This window comes from Pezoporus occidentalis, unplaced genomic scaffold (assembly GCF_034315485.1).
Source record: "Pezoporus occidentalis ecotype Australia unplaced genomic scaffold, CSIRO_AGI_Poc_V1 ctg172, whole genome shotgun sequence".
Classification (NCBI taxonomy): Eukaryota; Metazoa; Chordata; class Aves; order Psittaciformes; family Psittacidae; genus Pezoporus; species Pezoporus occidentalis.
The window spans coordinates 295,854-312,820 of NW_026913554.1; the positions used below are offsets into that span (position 1 = coordinate 295,854).

General features: G+C 45.8%; 1 protein-coding gene across 1 annotated transcript; it reads left to right on the top strand.

The window, feature by feature from the left end:
* Positions 1–340: 340 nt before the first annotated feature.
* On the top strand, positions 341–9,609 carry GABARAPL1 (GABA type A receptor associated protein like 1). The gene is made up of 4 exons (XM_062614017.1): positions 341–575; positions 4,290–4,368; positions 5,337–5,455; positions 6,922–9,609. The coding sequence occupies exons 1-4, from the start codon at positions 486–488 to the stop codon at positions 6,985–6,987; spliced, it is 354 nt and encodes a 117-aa protein (XP_062470001.1). The 5' UTR covers positions 341–485; the 3' UTR covers positions 6,988–9,609.
* The last annotated feature ends 7,358 nt before the right edge of the window (positions 9,610–16,967 follow it).

A 16,967-nucleotide genomic window follows, 5' to 3' on the forward strand; every position in this document is an offset into this window, starting at 1 on the left:
GTATTTATAACCGCCGACTCACGCGTGCGTGCAGCGTTGCTCAACGTATGTTTAGTTTGCGTTTATATATCTAAAATAAACGTTTATTTTATATATATATAAAATTGCATATTTTACATCCATCATTATTCATTGCCGCAAACAAAACCAGGAGCACCTCCTTTCTTGACACACACACACACACACCCCCCAGTACGTGAACGGTCCGCACCTTCCTCCCACCCCCTCCACGGGCGGTGTGGACACGAGCCCCGCCCCGACCTCACGGTGACGGTGCGGGGGGTGGCGGTGGGTGCCTCCCCGTGACGGTACAGCGCGCAGCTCGGCGTCGGCGGGTGGTGCGCTACAGTGGTAGGGCCCGGGTTGCGCTGCTGCGCTGTGCTGCGCTCGCCGCTCTTGCCGCGGGGTGGGTCGCAGAGCACCCGGCCGTAAGGGGAGGAAGCGGCTGCGGCGGCCCTCGGGAGGGACGGTGAGAGCCCGGCAGCATGAAGTTCCAGTACAAGGAAGACCACCCGTTCGAGTACAGGAAAAAAGAAGGGGAGAAAATCAGGAAGAAATATCCCGACAGAGTCCCTGTGAGTGCGGGTGCCGAGGGCGGCTTCCCTGGCAGACCAATCAGCCTTTGTTGGGCTTTGCTGCCGGCTGCTGCTTGCTTTGTATTTATTCTTTTCGGAGGCAGAACAAATGAGATCGGTAAAGATGGTTGCGGTCGTGACGATCCGATTTCAAATCCCAGGCTGCTTTTGTGTTCAGCGCAAAGCTAGGGATGTTACTGTGTAAGGAAGGCCTCTGTCGGTGGGTGGCTGGATCCCGGCTTTCTTGGGATCCGCAGTAACTCGGCAGTGGGAATGCTGCTGATCTCTTTTTCTGGGAGCCTGCGTGCGTGGGGATGGGGGATGGGGAGGGAGCTTACCATCCTTTGTGGAAATGGAGGAGAACAATGAGGTGGGTGAGCCGGGTACACTCCGTGGAAAACAAGCTCGAGATCCTTGTCATCTGATCCTTTCCCTTTATATTTATTTTGCCTTCTTTTGGCCTTTTTGTTTTGTTTTTTTTTTTCCGGCACGGCTTTGCTCTGTTATTTTCTTTTGCATGAGAGAAAAAAAAAATAAGATACTTCTCAGGCTTCTTGCCCTCCTGTTTAATCATCCTGTGGAAAAAAACGTCACTTGGAAAACAAGGTCATCTCCTACCTAAACTTTGCTTCCTCATCCTTTGGTCCCTTTGGAGTACCTGTGGAAAACTTATAGCTTTATAATTACTAATAATAGTTGGGAAAAGAGGTAACAAATTGAATTAATTGTGGTGGGGGTTTTGGGTGGGTTTTTGGTTTAGTTTGATTTTGTGGGTTTTTTGTTGTTGGATTTGTGTGTGTGTGTGTGTGTTCCTTTTTAATAAACGTTTTGCAAATGTGCCTTCTTTCCATCCCCACTGGAGAGGTCTGTCCTAGATTTACTGCCCCGGGTACTGCATGCAAAATAATTTAGACTCCCCCATAAATCCGAGCACAAGGGTAACAGTTACTCCACATGTTTTCCCTGCAGGCTGACACCATTTTTTTCATCTCAGGAGTGGTCCTCAACTGGACTTGCAAAAGTTCTTGAAAGTCAGTATTCGGGTACATTTGTCCTGGCTGGTTTTGAGAACCCCTCAAACCTAGCAGGTTGAGCAAAAGTCTTGTGTGGTTTTGTGGTATATGATGAAGACCACAGAGGTCAGGAGTGAGGCAAGTGGTAAACTGAGGATTAACATGGCAGATTGCACAGCAGATCATGATAGATGTGTGCAGCAGAGCTGTGTGAGGAGCACAAGACCACATCTGGCAAAGGTAAAAGAGGTCAAGGTAGGGGGGCACCAGCAGATCATTATGGAGAAAGCCATGACCAAAATAACATGATGTGCTATAGTTCAGGATAAGTGAGAACAACACATGCTGAGGCCCAGATGTTAATTGCTGGGGGTAGCCTGTGGTCAGAGCTGTGTAAGGAGCAGATGAATGCAGCAGACATCACTTATGTCTCTGCCCTTCCTAACAGCAAGATCCTTGAAGATGACGTCTGTTTGACTGCCTACACTGCAGTGCCCTGATACATTTCAGCATTTTGCTGAGATTATACTGCTGGCATGGTCCCACCTCACCACAGTCACCACCCAGCAACAATAGACATACAGATAATCTGTATCTGCCCTTTGGATTTTGTTTGTAGGTTTATTTCTGTGCTTCAGAAGAGATACCTGTGTTATCAGGCAGACTGACTACAGTTGCTAGTCAGATTAGTAGAGCACTTCCATTCCTTCCCCTGCCTCTTTGCAAGATATCTCTAAAGCTTAGTGGTGATCTGATTTAAATATTTACTAGCGTTTAGAAGCCCCAAAACTCTCGCCTCTTCCTTATAGCCAGTGACTTATTTTCCTTTATTATCTAACGACAAGCCACCTTTTTGGAGTCAGGGTGGTCATATCTGTGCTGCTGATATAGCAGCTGTGTGTGTCAGTAGTTTTTAAAATTGGAGGTAAGAATTAAAGGTTTCTCTCTACTGCAGTTTCTTCTGTTAGGTATTGTCTTGTTGGATGTGGATGTGAAAAAAACATGCAAAGTGCTGTTGCTGTTCAGCCTGCATCTGTTCAGTGAGATTGTGAAACTCTCCTTCCTTCATAGCATTTACCAGCAGCGTCTTGTATGCAAATGTATGTCCTACCACAAGGTGCCTGAAAGAGCTTGAATGCCTTGTACTAATTGAGGTTCTTCAAGTTCTTGCAGTAACAGAGACAACCCTTTTTCTATTTTAAAAACAAACTTAGAATTTTCAGGGGTTTTGGCTGTGTTGGCAGCATCCAGATAGAGCACAGGCAAGAGACATCCAAGCTAGCATCTTCGTGGTATGACATGCTTAGCAGATACTCACTTGGATCTAGAAAGAGTAAAGTTAGCAAGCCACTTTGGCCAGGCTAAATACACCAAGCTCATCATCATAATGTTTTCTCTAGTATATTGTATCACTGATGTGACACCACCATTTTGCTTCCAAAAGAAGGCTTAGTCCCCAGCCTTTTTGGTTAGACAACAAATAGAGTTGCTGATTTGAATTGCCAAAGAGCTGTGGGAGCATGAAACCCTTAGAAATTAGTCCCACAGTGTCTCAGATGGAGTATTTACGGTTACAAGGTCTAACAGAATTACCGAGCTGAGGAGATCTAGAAAATCCAGCTTCTTGTTAGATGGTCAAAATGGCTTCTGCAGAACAGCAAGCCACACAGATGGAGTTGTGTCATATATCTCTTACCAGTTCAAAACTACATATCATTAAAACAAAATAAACCTGCCTGCAGTTGTTTTCTGCACAAACCCAGTAGTTCCAAAGGTTTCAAAGGCTTTTCATAGAAGAAGATCAGGTCATTTTGGAATATTTCCTGTTTCTGAGGTAAGCATTTTGCCTAGCTCTAGTAGCAAAGATGTTCCTATAGCAGAAGATCTCTTGGTCAGTTTGACTTTAAAGGTGCTGAGCTTCATATTTTAATGTGTTGTAATGACATTAGAATATAATGAGGATTAGGATTTTGTGTCAGAGGTCTCTCCAGTGACTCCAGTTGCCTGGATGTTAGCCTGTATTTTAAGTATTAGATATTTATACGGTTAAGAAAATACCCATAACTAGATAAAGTAGGGAAAATAGCCTTAAAGGGTACAGATTTCACAGTAGAAAATAACTACCAAAGAACTGGGGATTAAAAAACCCCAAACATTCCCCAGTGAGCTGTAGTTTCTCTTTAATTCTTTGCTTCATTCTAGAGCACTTGGTATTGGTGAATGTAGAAATTAGGATGTGGGACTCCTGGGAGTAGGGCTGATTTTGTGCCAATCAGTTTGGAACTTGTTACCTGGAAACAGTTCAACTTGTGATGCTTCTTGTGTTCATGTATTAGCCTCCTGGCAGCTCCTACATACAAAATTAACCTGCATTGGGACCATCAAGGTGACCTGATTTTTTTATTTTTTTTTTTTCCCTTGTCTATTATGGTTTATTTTTATGCCTGTTCTAGACTGTTTTTTACTCAGTGTGCTTACTGCTGCAGTCCTGGGCTCCCAGCACAGCTATTGCCAGAGATTTTAAGTCTTCTTCTCACCTATCTGTGCTTTAATGTTGTGTATTTGTTATAGATTAAATAAATTTCTAATGCCTGGTAGCACCATCTCTCTCAAAGGGTAATATCGTTTTTCACTGATGCTTTTTGGTACACTTTGTCTTACGATGCTCATGGGTTATTTCTTGCTTTCTCTCACTCTCTAGGTAATTGTGGAAAAAGCACCAAAAGCCAGAGTACCCGATCTAGACAAAAGGAAGTATCTTGTGCCTTCTGACCTCACAGGTAACAAAGTCCATTTTTCCTGATTTTTCAGTGAGAAGGTCTCAGAAGTATTTTTTACTATGATCAGCACCAAGAAAATATCCAGGCAGGCTCCACATCTTATCATCACCTTGTTATATTTATGCACTTTACAGCCTGGATTACAACATGCAGAATTCTTTTGAGATCTTCTAAGGTATCGCACTGACTTAGCATGCATGTGTCACAGCTGACTTCTAACCATGATGAAAATGGCTGAATTGTGTATCATAGGCAGTAGCATAATCATCAGTTAATGATGACCTAGCTGCGGAGTAGTTGCCAGAGGCTATATCCTTGTTGCAGGAAGAGACAAATTCTTGAAATGGTCCCACAATTTTCCAGGATGGAGTGGTTGGAGTCATAGCTACAGAGTTTCTTTTCTGAATGGTCATAGACATTTTGCATGTGAATACATTTGTTTTAATTTGAGAATGCGAACAAGGTAAGGGAACAGCATTTCTTTTTCTTGCAGTATATAGTGGATTGCAAAATACTTTCTTGTGCAACGTGGCTCAAGCAAATAGTAAGGAATTTGTTTTCAGGAATGGTATGACCAGTTACACCAAGGCTAAATTCTCTAAGGTGTCTTTGAGCTGTAGGATTTAAAGGTTAAACTATTTAGATGTCTTCCCACCACTCCCTGTAGTAGAGTATTTAATACCATAGTAGGTGGAGTGTGGACTTACAGGGTACGTACCTGAGGCATGTACCTGAGAAAATACCAGCTCCAAGTAGATTGGCTGCTAATGTGGTTGCAATCATGAAGTTCCTAATTTCTTTCCTACATTGTTCATTTTCCCCTACTTTCCACATACAGCCTATGACTTCCACCACCAAAAGAAAACAACCATGGTTAGGTTGTTTTCACAACCACAAAACAAGAAACCAAAAAACCCAAACCAAATGTTCTTTCTGCACCTAAGGCATTCTTCTCTATTCCTCTTCAGTTGGCCAATTCTACTTCTTAATCCGAAAGCGGATCCACCTGAGGCCAGAAGATGCCCTATTCTTCTTTGTCAATAATACCATCCCTCCCACCAGTGCTACCATGGGCCAGCTGTATGAGGTAAGCCTAGCCCATCTCTTTTTTCTTTTGTTGGAGTATCTGGAAGAATGTGCATTTTCACTGAAGGACAGCTGACCACTAGTCTACTGGCAATGGGTGCAGCTTGGTTGTAGATGCCTGAACACAAACCCTTTTCGCCTGGGCTGTATTCCATCATCTCTTTAGGGAAGTTCCATCCTGCAGTTATAAAGGGTAGCCCGAGGAGCCTCATCATTTTAACTGATTGTTTGCTAGTTAAAAGGATTGTTGTATCAGATGGTAAATGATTGCCTCAGCAGTGATATGTTGCTCCTGCTGCTTTAACAAAGTAATGAAATAAACCTCTTTATATCTCAGTGGAAAAATTGGGGGGGGGGGGGGGGAGGGGAGTAGAACACACACTATAGCTTTCCAGTTTATACAAAAGAGATTTCCTTTTAGCTAGTAAGAGAACGCAGTATCACTGGGCAACCAACTGTCTATAAATACATTGTCAAGGAACACTTATTCTTTGTTGAGAATTTTTCATCGCTTGCACTGTATATGTGAGGACCTTGTAGGACACTCTGAACATTGCTGCCCAGCATTTCTACTGAGCAGTGTTATTTGATTGACCTTAAAGGCATAATTCTGTACTCATCAGAGGAATGTCCTCAATTAGCTGGTTTGCAGCCTGGATTGAGTTCTTCTTTTGCTGTGTTAGTGTGCTTTAATAGAAGAGCTCCAGTATGGTGCTGGGAACCTTGTGTTAGGGTTTTCTTTTTACTGTCACGTTTTGACAGTAATTGGACAATTTGCATGTGAATGGATGAAAATCATGTAAGGTTAACACACACAGGGAGTTTTCCACATCTGGACATGTAGCAGGAAGGTATGTCTGACTGTCCAGATATGAGATGAGGACTCTTTTCCTGGCACTCTGCAGACTTTTTGTCTCAATGTAATTACTTAACATCTCAGCTTTACTGCCCATATGTAAACCAAGACTAGAAATACAGCCACTTGCCAAAGTGTTCTGAAAAATGAAAAATACAGTCACATTTACCAAATACTGAAGTATCTAGAGGTGATTTTTGACTTGTTAAAGCCTTCCAAGTCTCCTCTCAATCTCAAGGCTGTACCAGTGCTGAAATTCTACTGCTTAGCCTGAAACAGTCAGAGCTGTGTCTGTAGCACATTTGCAGCACACTCTGGCTGTGGATCTTCAAGTAATTTCACTGTGTCCAGAAATGTGATGTGCATGAATTAAGAAGCAGAGCCAGAGAAAGGGAGTTGCTATACACTTGCTTTGGTATGAAGAAGCAATGGCCAGAGAGAGGGAGTTGCTATACACCTGCTTTGGTATGAAGAAGTGAAGCATTTGATATAAAGGGGGAGAAATAGTGAAAGAGAGGTTATGCCCTCTTGTTACAGTGCTCCCTGGGCTTTTCACATGTAGCACGTTACAGGGCTTTGGTGTGTTACTTTCTTTCTTTCTCCCCTTACAGGATAACCATGAAGAGGACTATTTTCTCTATGTGGCCTACAGTGATGAGAGCGTCTATGGCAAATGAGCACCAGCACCTCAGGCATGCAGGCGAGATGGACTGATGGAATGGATTTGGAGGGGGAGTGTTGGAGAGGCAGAAGGAGGATGCCTGAGAAGAGGGGAAGAGAACTGGAAGTGAAACACATGCACAATGCCATCACCTACCATGCATTAATAATAACCTTTTATTTTTTAAATTGAGGGGAGGGAGGGATGGGGGGACAGTGTATGAAAGGGTGAACTGAAAGGCTAACAAGGGGTTCTGCACTGAGGGATGGGGGGATGCCACTGTTCATAGTTATTCTCTTGCCACAGCTGAAAGTAGTTAGCCAGTATTGGAGGCTGATAGACAAGCCAGTGTGGTGGAGCTCCAGGAGAATGACTGGGCAGAAAGGCCATATTTGTGTAACCCTTTCATTGGATGAAGGCATGCCATATATTGTACACTGACCTTGTCACGCCTTGCCCATGGCACAGGCTTCACTCCTGTGAGCATTCAGTGAGCTGTTAAATACTTCACTTTGCCCACACAAGGCTGTCCTGTGCTGACAGTCTGCACTCCTACAGCTACCTGTGAAGTGTACCAAAAGCATTGTATTTCCCATAATTTCTCTCAGTATTAGAAAGGCTGACTCTGAGGGCTGGGAACTCATCAGCTGTGAGATATGAAGGTTGGGGAACGGATTCCTCCCCCCCCCCCCTTTGTTGCTTTAATTGAAAGTGCTGGAGAGAAAAATTAGAGAAGACATTTACATTCTTACCTAGTGAAGTCAACTGATAAACTTGTAAGCACAGGGCTAGAAAGCACCTCAAGAGAATGACTAGCCTACTCCAGCTCTGCGACAGGACTGAGTAAACCAAACATGTCCACCATAGCTGCTTGTCAAACTTGTTCTTAGTGAGCTTCACTGAGGTGGATCCTGGAAGCTGCTGAATTTGTCTGTTCCGTTCCTAGCTAGCCTACAAGTGAGAGAGCTTTTCTTGCTACCTAACTTTAGTCTCCCTTGCTGTGTATTAAGGTAACTAACTACTAATGGTCTTGTTATTGGTGAACACAGGAAATTACTGTCAGTGTTGTTCTTGCACCAGTCTTCTGCAGATTTGAAGATGGCAGAAGTCCTGTGGGTTTAGCCTTCCATGTCTCATCCTTGTACAGTCCTTGCACCACGTGTACAAGCAGAAGAAATCAGTCGCTTCCACAAGTTTTGGTGGATTTTTGTGATTGGATGACAGTACCACTCTTTCCAACAGGAGAGGTGCTTTTAGACTTGAAGGGGAATAGACTCTGTGAATTTTTTTTTTTTTATTATTTTAAGCCAGCGTTGTTCTTAGAAGGGTGACACATCCTGTCCTGTGCAAGCCTTATGCTGTCATGCCAAAGCAGTTTCTTCCCAATGGCACAAACATCAGATTTTCCCATAACTGCCATAACTCTGATGAAGGAATGGGGGTTGGGGAGTGAGCTGACTTTCACGAAAACTAGGGGGGTTTATCTAAAAATCAGAGAACTGGATCTGAATTACTGTAATCATTCCTACAATTGAGAGGGACCAAGAGGGAGGAAAAGACAAGAAGGATGAAGAAGACAGGCAGATTCCAAAATAAGTCAAAGGTGTTTGCTCTCCTTACGTGAAGTTAGATCCCAGTTCTCTGTGTTCCTCAGGAATGAGAAATCACAAAGAGTGCTCCTTGATTGTGGAAGACAGGAAATCAGGTTTCAGCCTTCTCTGTTGTTCCACAGAGGTGCATGAGACAGGAGAGCAGGCTGGGAGCATAAAGTGGGAGTTAGCTGGCAGAACTGTGTGAAGGTCAGGGAAGGCAGCATGGTGGGGCCGGAGGGTCACTACCTGTGTGGTATGGGAAATAGTAGAAGAATGGGAGAGAAGGGGGGACCACAAAGGAGGTAGACAGAGTAGTCATAATGAGCAGACAGAAAATGGGGAAATAAAGGATGAAATGGGTGGGTTAGCATCCCCAGTTTTGCCTCCTGAACTTCAGGTTTGCTGTTCCATCATCTGGAATAAATGGATTTGGATGCATTGTACCTTCTGCCAACTTGGATAACTTCAGTTTCTGCCTGCAGTACTCAGTCCTCTCTTTTTAGACCACTCTCCTCCAATTACCAGGCTCTTTTCACATCCTTTGGATGCAAATCCGAACCAGTCTCTTGTTTTAGGAAGCTCTGACTGTTCTGAAGCAAAAAACAGACCCAGGAGGCTTTCCAGGGTAGAAAACAAGATGCAGGCAGATGGTGTGCATGTCTCTGCCGCTGTCACACTTGCTCACATGCGTGCTGCCAAGCACATAGTTGTGTGTTGTCTCAAAGCTTAAGGGAGAAGTGTTGGCATTTGGGGTGCTTGGTTTTGAGTTCAGACCTCTCCTCCTGTCCTGCTGCTGGGTTTATACATGACATGTGTGGGACTAATCTCAGCCGTTTGTTACACGTAGAGTTTACAGTTTGATTTAGTTATATTACAGTTCTTTTAACTGGATTGTGGCATTTACTTCTGTTTTTGTGCTAGTCTGATATTGTACAAGGTAATGATGGTAATTCTTTTTTGTGTTGGTTAGCTGCAGGTTCTTGTAAACTAAAGTTCATACTACTTGAGCTAAGTCAACCAATCAATAAAGATGCATTTGAAAATCACACGCTTGATCCAAAATGGGTGACTAGCCTGTCTTCCTGATGTGGGCTTGTAAAAAGGAACAGCTTTACCAGAACTTCTTGATGCTACTTTTTCCCAGAACCCCAGATTTACTCTGTCTTGTCTACCAGGATGAGTCACTTCTTTCTTATGTTGTTACACATAGCCTGGGTATGTCTTGCCATGCCACCAATGTGGACTTCAATTAGACCTGGACAACATGAGAAGCTCTTAAGAAGCATAATGGAGGCAAAGGCATTCTCTGCCATTTTAAGGCCCTGAACAGTCCTAGCCAGTTGATGGGGCCCTGAGGGCACCATCAGCCATGACTATTCTTGCCAGGTTCCCAGGACCACCAGTCAACCTGCCTGTGGCCTGGGGCCCCATCTTAACCCCTCCAGGGCTGTCAGCCCTGTCTCAGTCCACAGCTCTTCACAGGCCTGCCCTGCCAAGCCATGAGCTGTGTAGAGCCAGATCCATGGGGCCCAGCTTCAGCCCATCACCATCCCAACAGCCCTGCCATCACTGAGCCTGATCCTGACCCTGGCCTGCAGATGAGATTCGCATCTCGACTTGCCTCATCAGCATCATGGTTGGGGCTTGGGCCTGGGCCTGGCAACCATAGAATGGTTTGGGTTTGAAAGGGCATTAAGATCATCTAGTTTCAACCTCCGTGCCATGGGCAGGGACACCTCACACTAGACCATGTTGCCCAAGGGTCTGTTCAGCTTCAGAACACCCTCAAGTCCTCTGAAGGGTTGTTCTGAATCGCTTCTCTTCAGTGTCCTGCTCCAGGCTGGGCTTGTCTGTCCCATGCTGGTGCAGAGCCTCTTGCCGTGGCTGGACTCCAGTTCAGTTAAAGTGTAGGTGGCAGCTGCAGCTTTCTTTGATGAGGTAAGGCTAAGGGCTGTGGAAGGAAGGGATCACGGGGCTTTTATTGTGATACTGTTGCTTGGGAGGACTGGTTTCATGCAAAGATTGGTCCCTCGAGTGGGGCAGCCATGGGAGCACCTGGCTGGGACCAGGTCCCCATGGCTCTGCCTGTGTTGTTCCAGATCCCTCAGAGCTATGGGATTAGGGGGCCCTCTGATTGAGGCAGGAACTAGAGAAGACCCTCTGCGATACCTGGCTCCAGCCAACACCCAGGAGTTCATTAAAGCTCATCACTTTAATGACACCTAAGGGGGTGTTTTTCCCTGGTGGCACACTCATGGTTGGCGAGACCACCTGTGGGTGACGGCAAGGTTGGGGTCTGCCAGCTGTGGGGACACGAAGTCATGCCAGGAGAGACCACAGAGCAGGGATCTACCCACATGATCCTGGGGCCTTGTTGTGGCCTCCCACTGTCCAGGGGAATTCCCTTGCCACCCTCCCATCGCTGCATGACCACGTCCAGCTCCATCCAGGGCTGGTGCAGAAAAAAGCCCAGGGCAGCCCTGACCATATCACCACAGCAAGCTTTGCCCTACTACCGTCCTGTCGCTCTGGGACCCTCCGCCCAGTGGTACAGTGGGGGTGTAACAGGGGAAAAGGGGAACATGGGCAGCTGGTGAGAACCACCACCCTCAGCCCCAGCAGAGTTTGGAGTCTTCTCTTCTCACAGGCACAGTGCTGGTGTGCCTTTTGCATGCCATGCTTCCTGAAGTACAGCTGGAAGAGCAGATTTAAAAGCAGGTTTGGCTGTCCTGGGTTCAGATGTAGCAGCCATTTTTCACCTTCTTAGTAGCTGGTGCAGTGCTGTGTTTTCGACTTTAGTCTGAGAACAGCGCTGATAACTCACCAATGTTTTCAGCTCTTGCTAAATAATGTTTACTCTGATCAGGGAATTTTCAGTCTCATGCTTTTCCAGCAAGGAAGGGCATGGGAAGCTGGATGAAAGCAGAGACAGGACACCTGGCCCAAACTAACCAAAGGGGAATTCCATACCACAGCACATCATGCCCAGTATAGAAACTGGGGGGGGAGTGACACTGAAGGCTCAGATCACTGCTGGGTAGGTTAGGCTGGGTATAGGTCAGCAGGTGGTGAGTAATTGTATTGTGCATCACTTGTGTTTATTGTTTTCCTTTTCCCTTTTTAGTTTTATATTCTCTCCTCTTGTTATTTCCCGTATTATTATTATTGCTGGTAGCAGTAGTAGTTTTGTATTATACCTTAGTTACTGAACTGTTCTTATCTTAACCCATGGGTTTTACATTCTTTCAATTCTCCTCCATGTCCCTCCAGGAGCAGGGGGAGGAAAAAGGTGGTGAGTGAGCAAGCAGCTGTGTGGTTTTGAGCTACCGGCTGGGCTTAAACCTCAGCAGTTCTTTGTGGTGGCCAACATGGGGCTAGAAGGGTTGAGATAACGACAGATCTGATCAGAGTGTGTCTGATCATATCTGTGATAAGCATTTATTGTTTTGGATTAATAGTCACTCATCACAATGCCAACTTACTGGCTCTCAAAGTTGTTGCTCTTGATCTCACAGTTCCAGCATGTTGTACCTTACTTACAGCCGGTATTTGCTGTGTTAGTGTTTATTGGCTGGGGGGCTTGGGCTAAGGTTCTTGTTTCATTGTACTTCATGGTGATGACTTGTGATACAATAGAATCATTGGTCATGAAACTGATCTGGCTTGCATTCCCAGTGTGGTCATCACCTCTATACTTTGGGAGGCATGTAATGGAATTTTTTAGCAGTTTCACTTTTTTTTTTCCTGCTCTGGTGGTCAGCCTGTGAAGGGATATTCCCTCATATTCCCTGCTCCCCCACCAGGCTATTTACAGCAGCATTTGAGAATTCTGAAGGTTTTGTATGTCTTTTGAATACCCTTGAACCCTGCCTGCTGCTTTTGCTGGGGATCAGCATGTTGGCACAGAGTGTGTTTTACCAACAGCCATACCACCCTGAGAACACCCTATTTTGTCTGATCTCAAAAGTTAAGCAGAGCTGGGCTTGGGTCTTGTCTAGGGTTAAACGACGATATAGGAGGACCACCAAGAGATTTTCACCAAGGCTGGACAGTCACAAGTGACAGGGTGTAGGGGACAGTATGAGCAAGCACCTGGGCCAGTGGGCCCCTCCAGTGCTTTGGAACTTCACCTCCGAACAAGTGCAAAATCCGTGAAAATTAGCAGAACACCTAAATGAGATGTGCTATCATCCTGGCAATACCAGAGAGGGACAAATCACTGCAACATGCTAGGGCTTGGCCTACGCCTACAGAGCACCTCTGGAAAAAGATGTCTCTGGATCTGATGGCAAAGCAACAGACAACACAGCTCCTCAACCCCCAAGCACAGCAGCTACGCCAGCCTGAACAACAGACACTGCAGCTGCTCCAACCCTGGTGGCAGACACTGCAGCCGCTCCAGCCACAGTGATAGACACTGCACTTAAACCTAAGGACCAATCCATGCCAATATTGGTTGCCCCTTTAAGCAAGGGGAAAAGCAAACAAAAGCCACAAAGGGCAACTTGTGCAGTGAAGAAGATGAAGACCCAATGAACTTACTACAGGGGATAGCATCTGAACAAGAGTTATTAATACATGAATCAGAGGAAGAGGAAGAAGGAGTGGCAGAAAACTCCAACAGACGTCTGAGGTCAACACCTTGGCTTTTGTAGTCAGGTATACAGAGGATCCGAGGCCAGCTATACTCCAACTGAAAAAGAGATACTGGCAGCCTGTGAAGGGGGCTGAGCTGCTTCAGAAGTGATTGGCACTGAAGCACAGCTCTTCCTGGTTGCCCGTGCTGGGCTGGATGTTCAAAGGCAGGGTCTCCCCTACACATCATGCAAACAATGCTACATGGAGTAAGTGGGCTGCACTAATTACACAGCGAGCTCGAATAGGAAATCTCAGTCATCCAGGAATTCTAGAAGTCATCATGGACTGGCCAGAGGGCAAAGATTTTGGAATGTCACCAGAGGAGGAGGTAAGGCGTGCTGAAGAGGCCCCACCATATAATAAACTGTCAGAAAGTGAAAAGTAATATGCCTTGTTTATTGATGGGTCCTGCCATATTGTGGGAAAACATTGAAGATGGAAGGCAGCTGTATGGAGTCCCCTACAACAAGTTGCAGAAACTGCTGAAGGAGAGGGTGAAAGTTGAAAGGTGAAACCCTAACCCTAACCTAACCCTTGAAAGGTGAAAGCCATCCAGCTGGCCTTGGACATTGCTGAATGAGAAAAATGGCCAATACTTTGTACTGACTTGTGGATGGTGGCAAATGCCCTGTGGGGGTGATTGAAGCAATGGAAGCAGAGTAACTGTCATGCAGAGGCAAACCCATCTTGCTGCTGCACTGTGTCAAGATATCACTGCCCGGGTGCAGAACCTGGTGGTAAAGGTACACCACATAGATGCTCATGTACCCAAGAGTCAGGCCACTGAGGAACATCAGAACAACCAACACGTGGATAAAGCTGCTAAGATTGAAGTGGCTCAGATGGACTTAGATTGGCAACATAAGGGTGAATTATTTTTAGCCCTGAGGGCTCATGACACCTCAGGCCATCAAGACAGAGATGCAACATACAGATAGGCTCGGGATTGAGGGGTGGACTTAACAAAGGACACTATTGCCCGGGTTATTCACAAATGTGAAACATGTGCTGCAGTTAAGCAAGCCAAGTGGTTAAAGCCTCTCTGGTATGGAGGATGATGGCTGAAGTACAAATATGGGGAGCCCTGGCAGATTGATTATATCACACTCCCACCAACCCGCCAAGGCAAGCGCCATGTGCTTACCATGGTGGAAGCAACCACCAGATGGCTGGAAACATAGGCTGTGTCCCACACCACTGCCCAGAACACTATCCTGGGCCTTGAGAAACAGATTTTGTGGTGACACTGCACCCCAGAGAGAAATGAGTCAGACAATGGGACTCATTTCTGGAAGAACCTTATAGACACTTGGGCCAAAGAGCATTGAGTGGGTATATCACATCCCCTAGCATGCACCAGCCTCTGGGAAAATCGAATGGTACAATGGGCTGTTAAAAACTACACTGAGAGCAATGGGTGGTGGGACTTTCAAACATTGGGACACACATTTACCAAAAGCCACCTGATTGGTCAACACCAGAGGATCTGCCAACAGGGCTGGCCCAGACCAGTCAGAACTTTTACGTACTGTAGAGGGGGATAAAGCTCCTGTGGTGCACATGAAGAATTTGCTGGGGAAGACAGTCTGAGTTATTCCTGCTTCAGGTAAAGTCAAACCCACTCGTGGGATTGCTTTTGCTCAGGGACCTGGATATACTTGTTGGGTACTACGGGAAGATGAGGAAGTCTGATGTGTACCTCAAGGGGATTTGATTTTAGGGAAAAACAGCCAGTGAGTTCAATTATATGCTGTTGCCTGCTATATAACACTTTTTTAGCCGATCAGCTAAATGCCCATCACCATTCTGGGCTTTGAAAAGAAGATATGTGCTGTCATGAACATCAGCGGAGAATAAAGTCATGGGAAAAGCCAGCAGCAGCAGAACTGTCCTCAGGTCACCATCAACTGACCCTGACTTCCCTCCAATCATCACCCCAACAAAGAATGAACTTTTATGGAACCAGATGAGTCCAGCAGTGTCGTCAGCAGGCAACAATCCAACACTACACACCAACTCTCCCGCCCTGAAAGACTGTTACAAGAGATGGAGCCTGACACCATGGACTGAAAGAATTCAGCAAATTTTATGGTGATGGTCCATGGACTAAGGAATTGTATCTCTCTTTTTGTGTGTATATATGAGACAAAATCAATGGTATCTTGAAAAATGTGCAATCTGAGCATGATGTGAATGATAAGGAAAAAGGAGTGTATATTATCCTGGGTTCACCTGTAGCAGTCATTTTTCTCCTCCTTAATAGCCGGTGCTGTGCTGTGTTTTTGACTTTAGTCTGAGAATAGTGCTGAGAACACACTGATGTTTTTAGCTGTTGCTAAGTAATGCTTACTTAGCTGGATGAAAGCAGAGACAGGACACCTGACCCAAACTAACCAAAGGGGAATTCCATACCACAACACATCATGCCCAGTATAGAAAGTGGGGGGAGTTACCCAGAAGGCCCAGATCACTGCTCAGATTGGGTTGGGTATCGGTTGGTGGTTGGTGAACAATTGTATTGTGCATCACTTGTGTTTATTGTTTTCTTTTCCCTTTTTTAGTTTTATATTCTCTCCCCTTGTTATTTCCCATAGCATTATTATTATTTGTGATAGCAGTAGTAGTTTTGTGTTATACCTTAGTGTCGTGGTTTAAACCCAGTCAGGTAATTCGTTTGCTCACTTCCCCCCCTTTTCTTGCCCTCCCCCTGCTCTCGGAGGGACGTAGAGGAGAATCGAAAAGAATGCAACTCCCACGGGTTGAGATAAGAACAGTTTAGTAACTAAGGTATAACACAGATCACTACTGCTACCACCAATGATAATAATAATACAGGAAATAACAAGGGAAGAGAATACATCATCTCACCACCAGCCGACCGATAACTCGCCCCCCCAGCCCGACCAAGCTCTGACCGATACCTCCTCCAACCCTGCAGTCTCCCAGCCCTTCCGGCTCACTCCCAGTTACATCCTGGGCATGACGTGCTGTGGTATGGAATACCTCTTTGGTCAGTTTGGGTCAGGTGTCCTGTCTCTGCTTCCTCCCGGCTTCCCCTCCTCCCTGGCAGAGCATGAGGCTCACAAAGTCCTTGGCCAAACCAAAACATCCTTGTTATCAGCTCTGTTCCCGAGCTGAAAGTCAAAACACTGCACTGCACCAGCTACCAAGGAGGAGAAAAATGACTGCTACTGCTGAACCCAGGACACTTAGTTACTGGACTGTTCTTATCTCAACTCATGGGATTTACATTCTTTCAATTCTCTCCGTCCCTCCAGGAGTGGGGGCAGAGGCGAAGAAAGGGGGCGGATCAAGTGAGCGGCTGCGTGGTTCTGAGTTACTGGCTGAGCTTAAATCATGACATTGGTCAAAGAACCTGGGTGTGTGCCAGGGTGGCCACATCTGGCTCCTTCCAGCACCGTTTTTAAAACCCAGCTGTGAGCTCCACAGCCCCTCCAAAGCATTATTCACTGACATGACAGACAGCACTGTTGATAAGGGAGAACCATCACTAACCACACACACCCCCAGTAGTACTTTTGCTGCATAGCCTCTTTGAGCACGTCTACATGGATATCACTGCCTAACAGGAGGTGACTGGCTCCCAAAAAGTATCTTGGCTTGTCTTGGCTCCTTACGCTTGTGCTGGCTGACTACCACCACCAGTAGAGACATGGACATCTTCTGTGTCACCTCTCCCACCTGAGGGCCTTCTTCCCCTTCCATGGGGAGCATGAGGTGTCATTCAGACTCTTCTTCTCTAAAC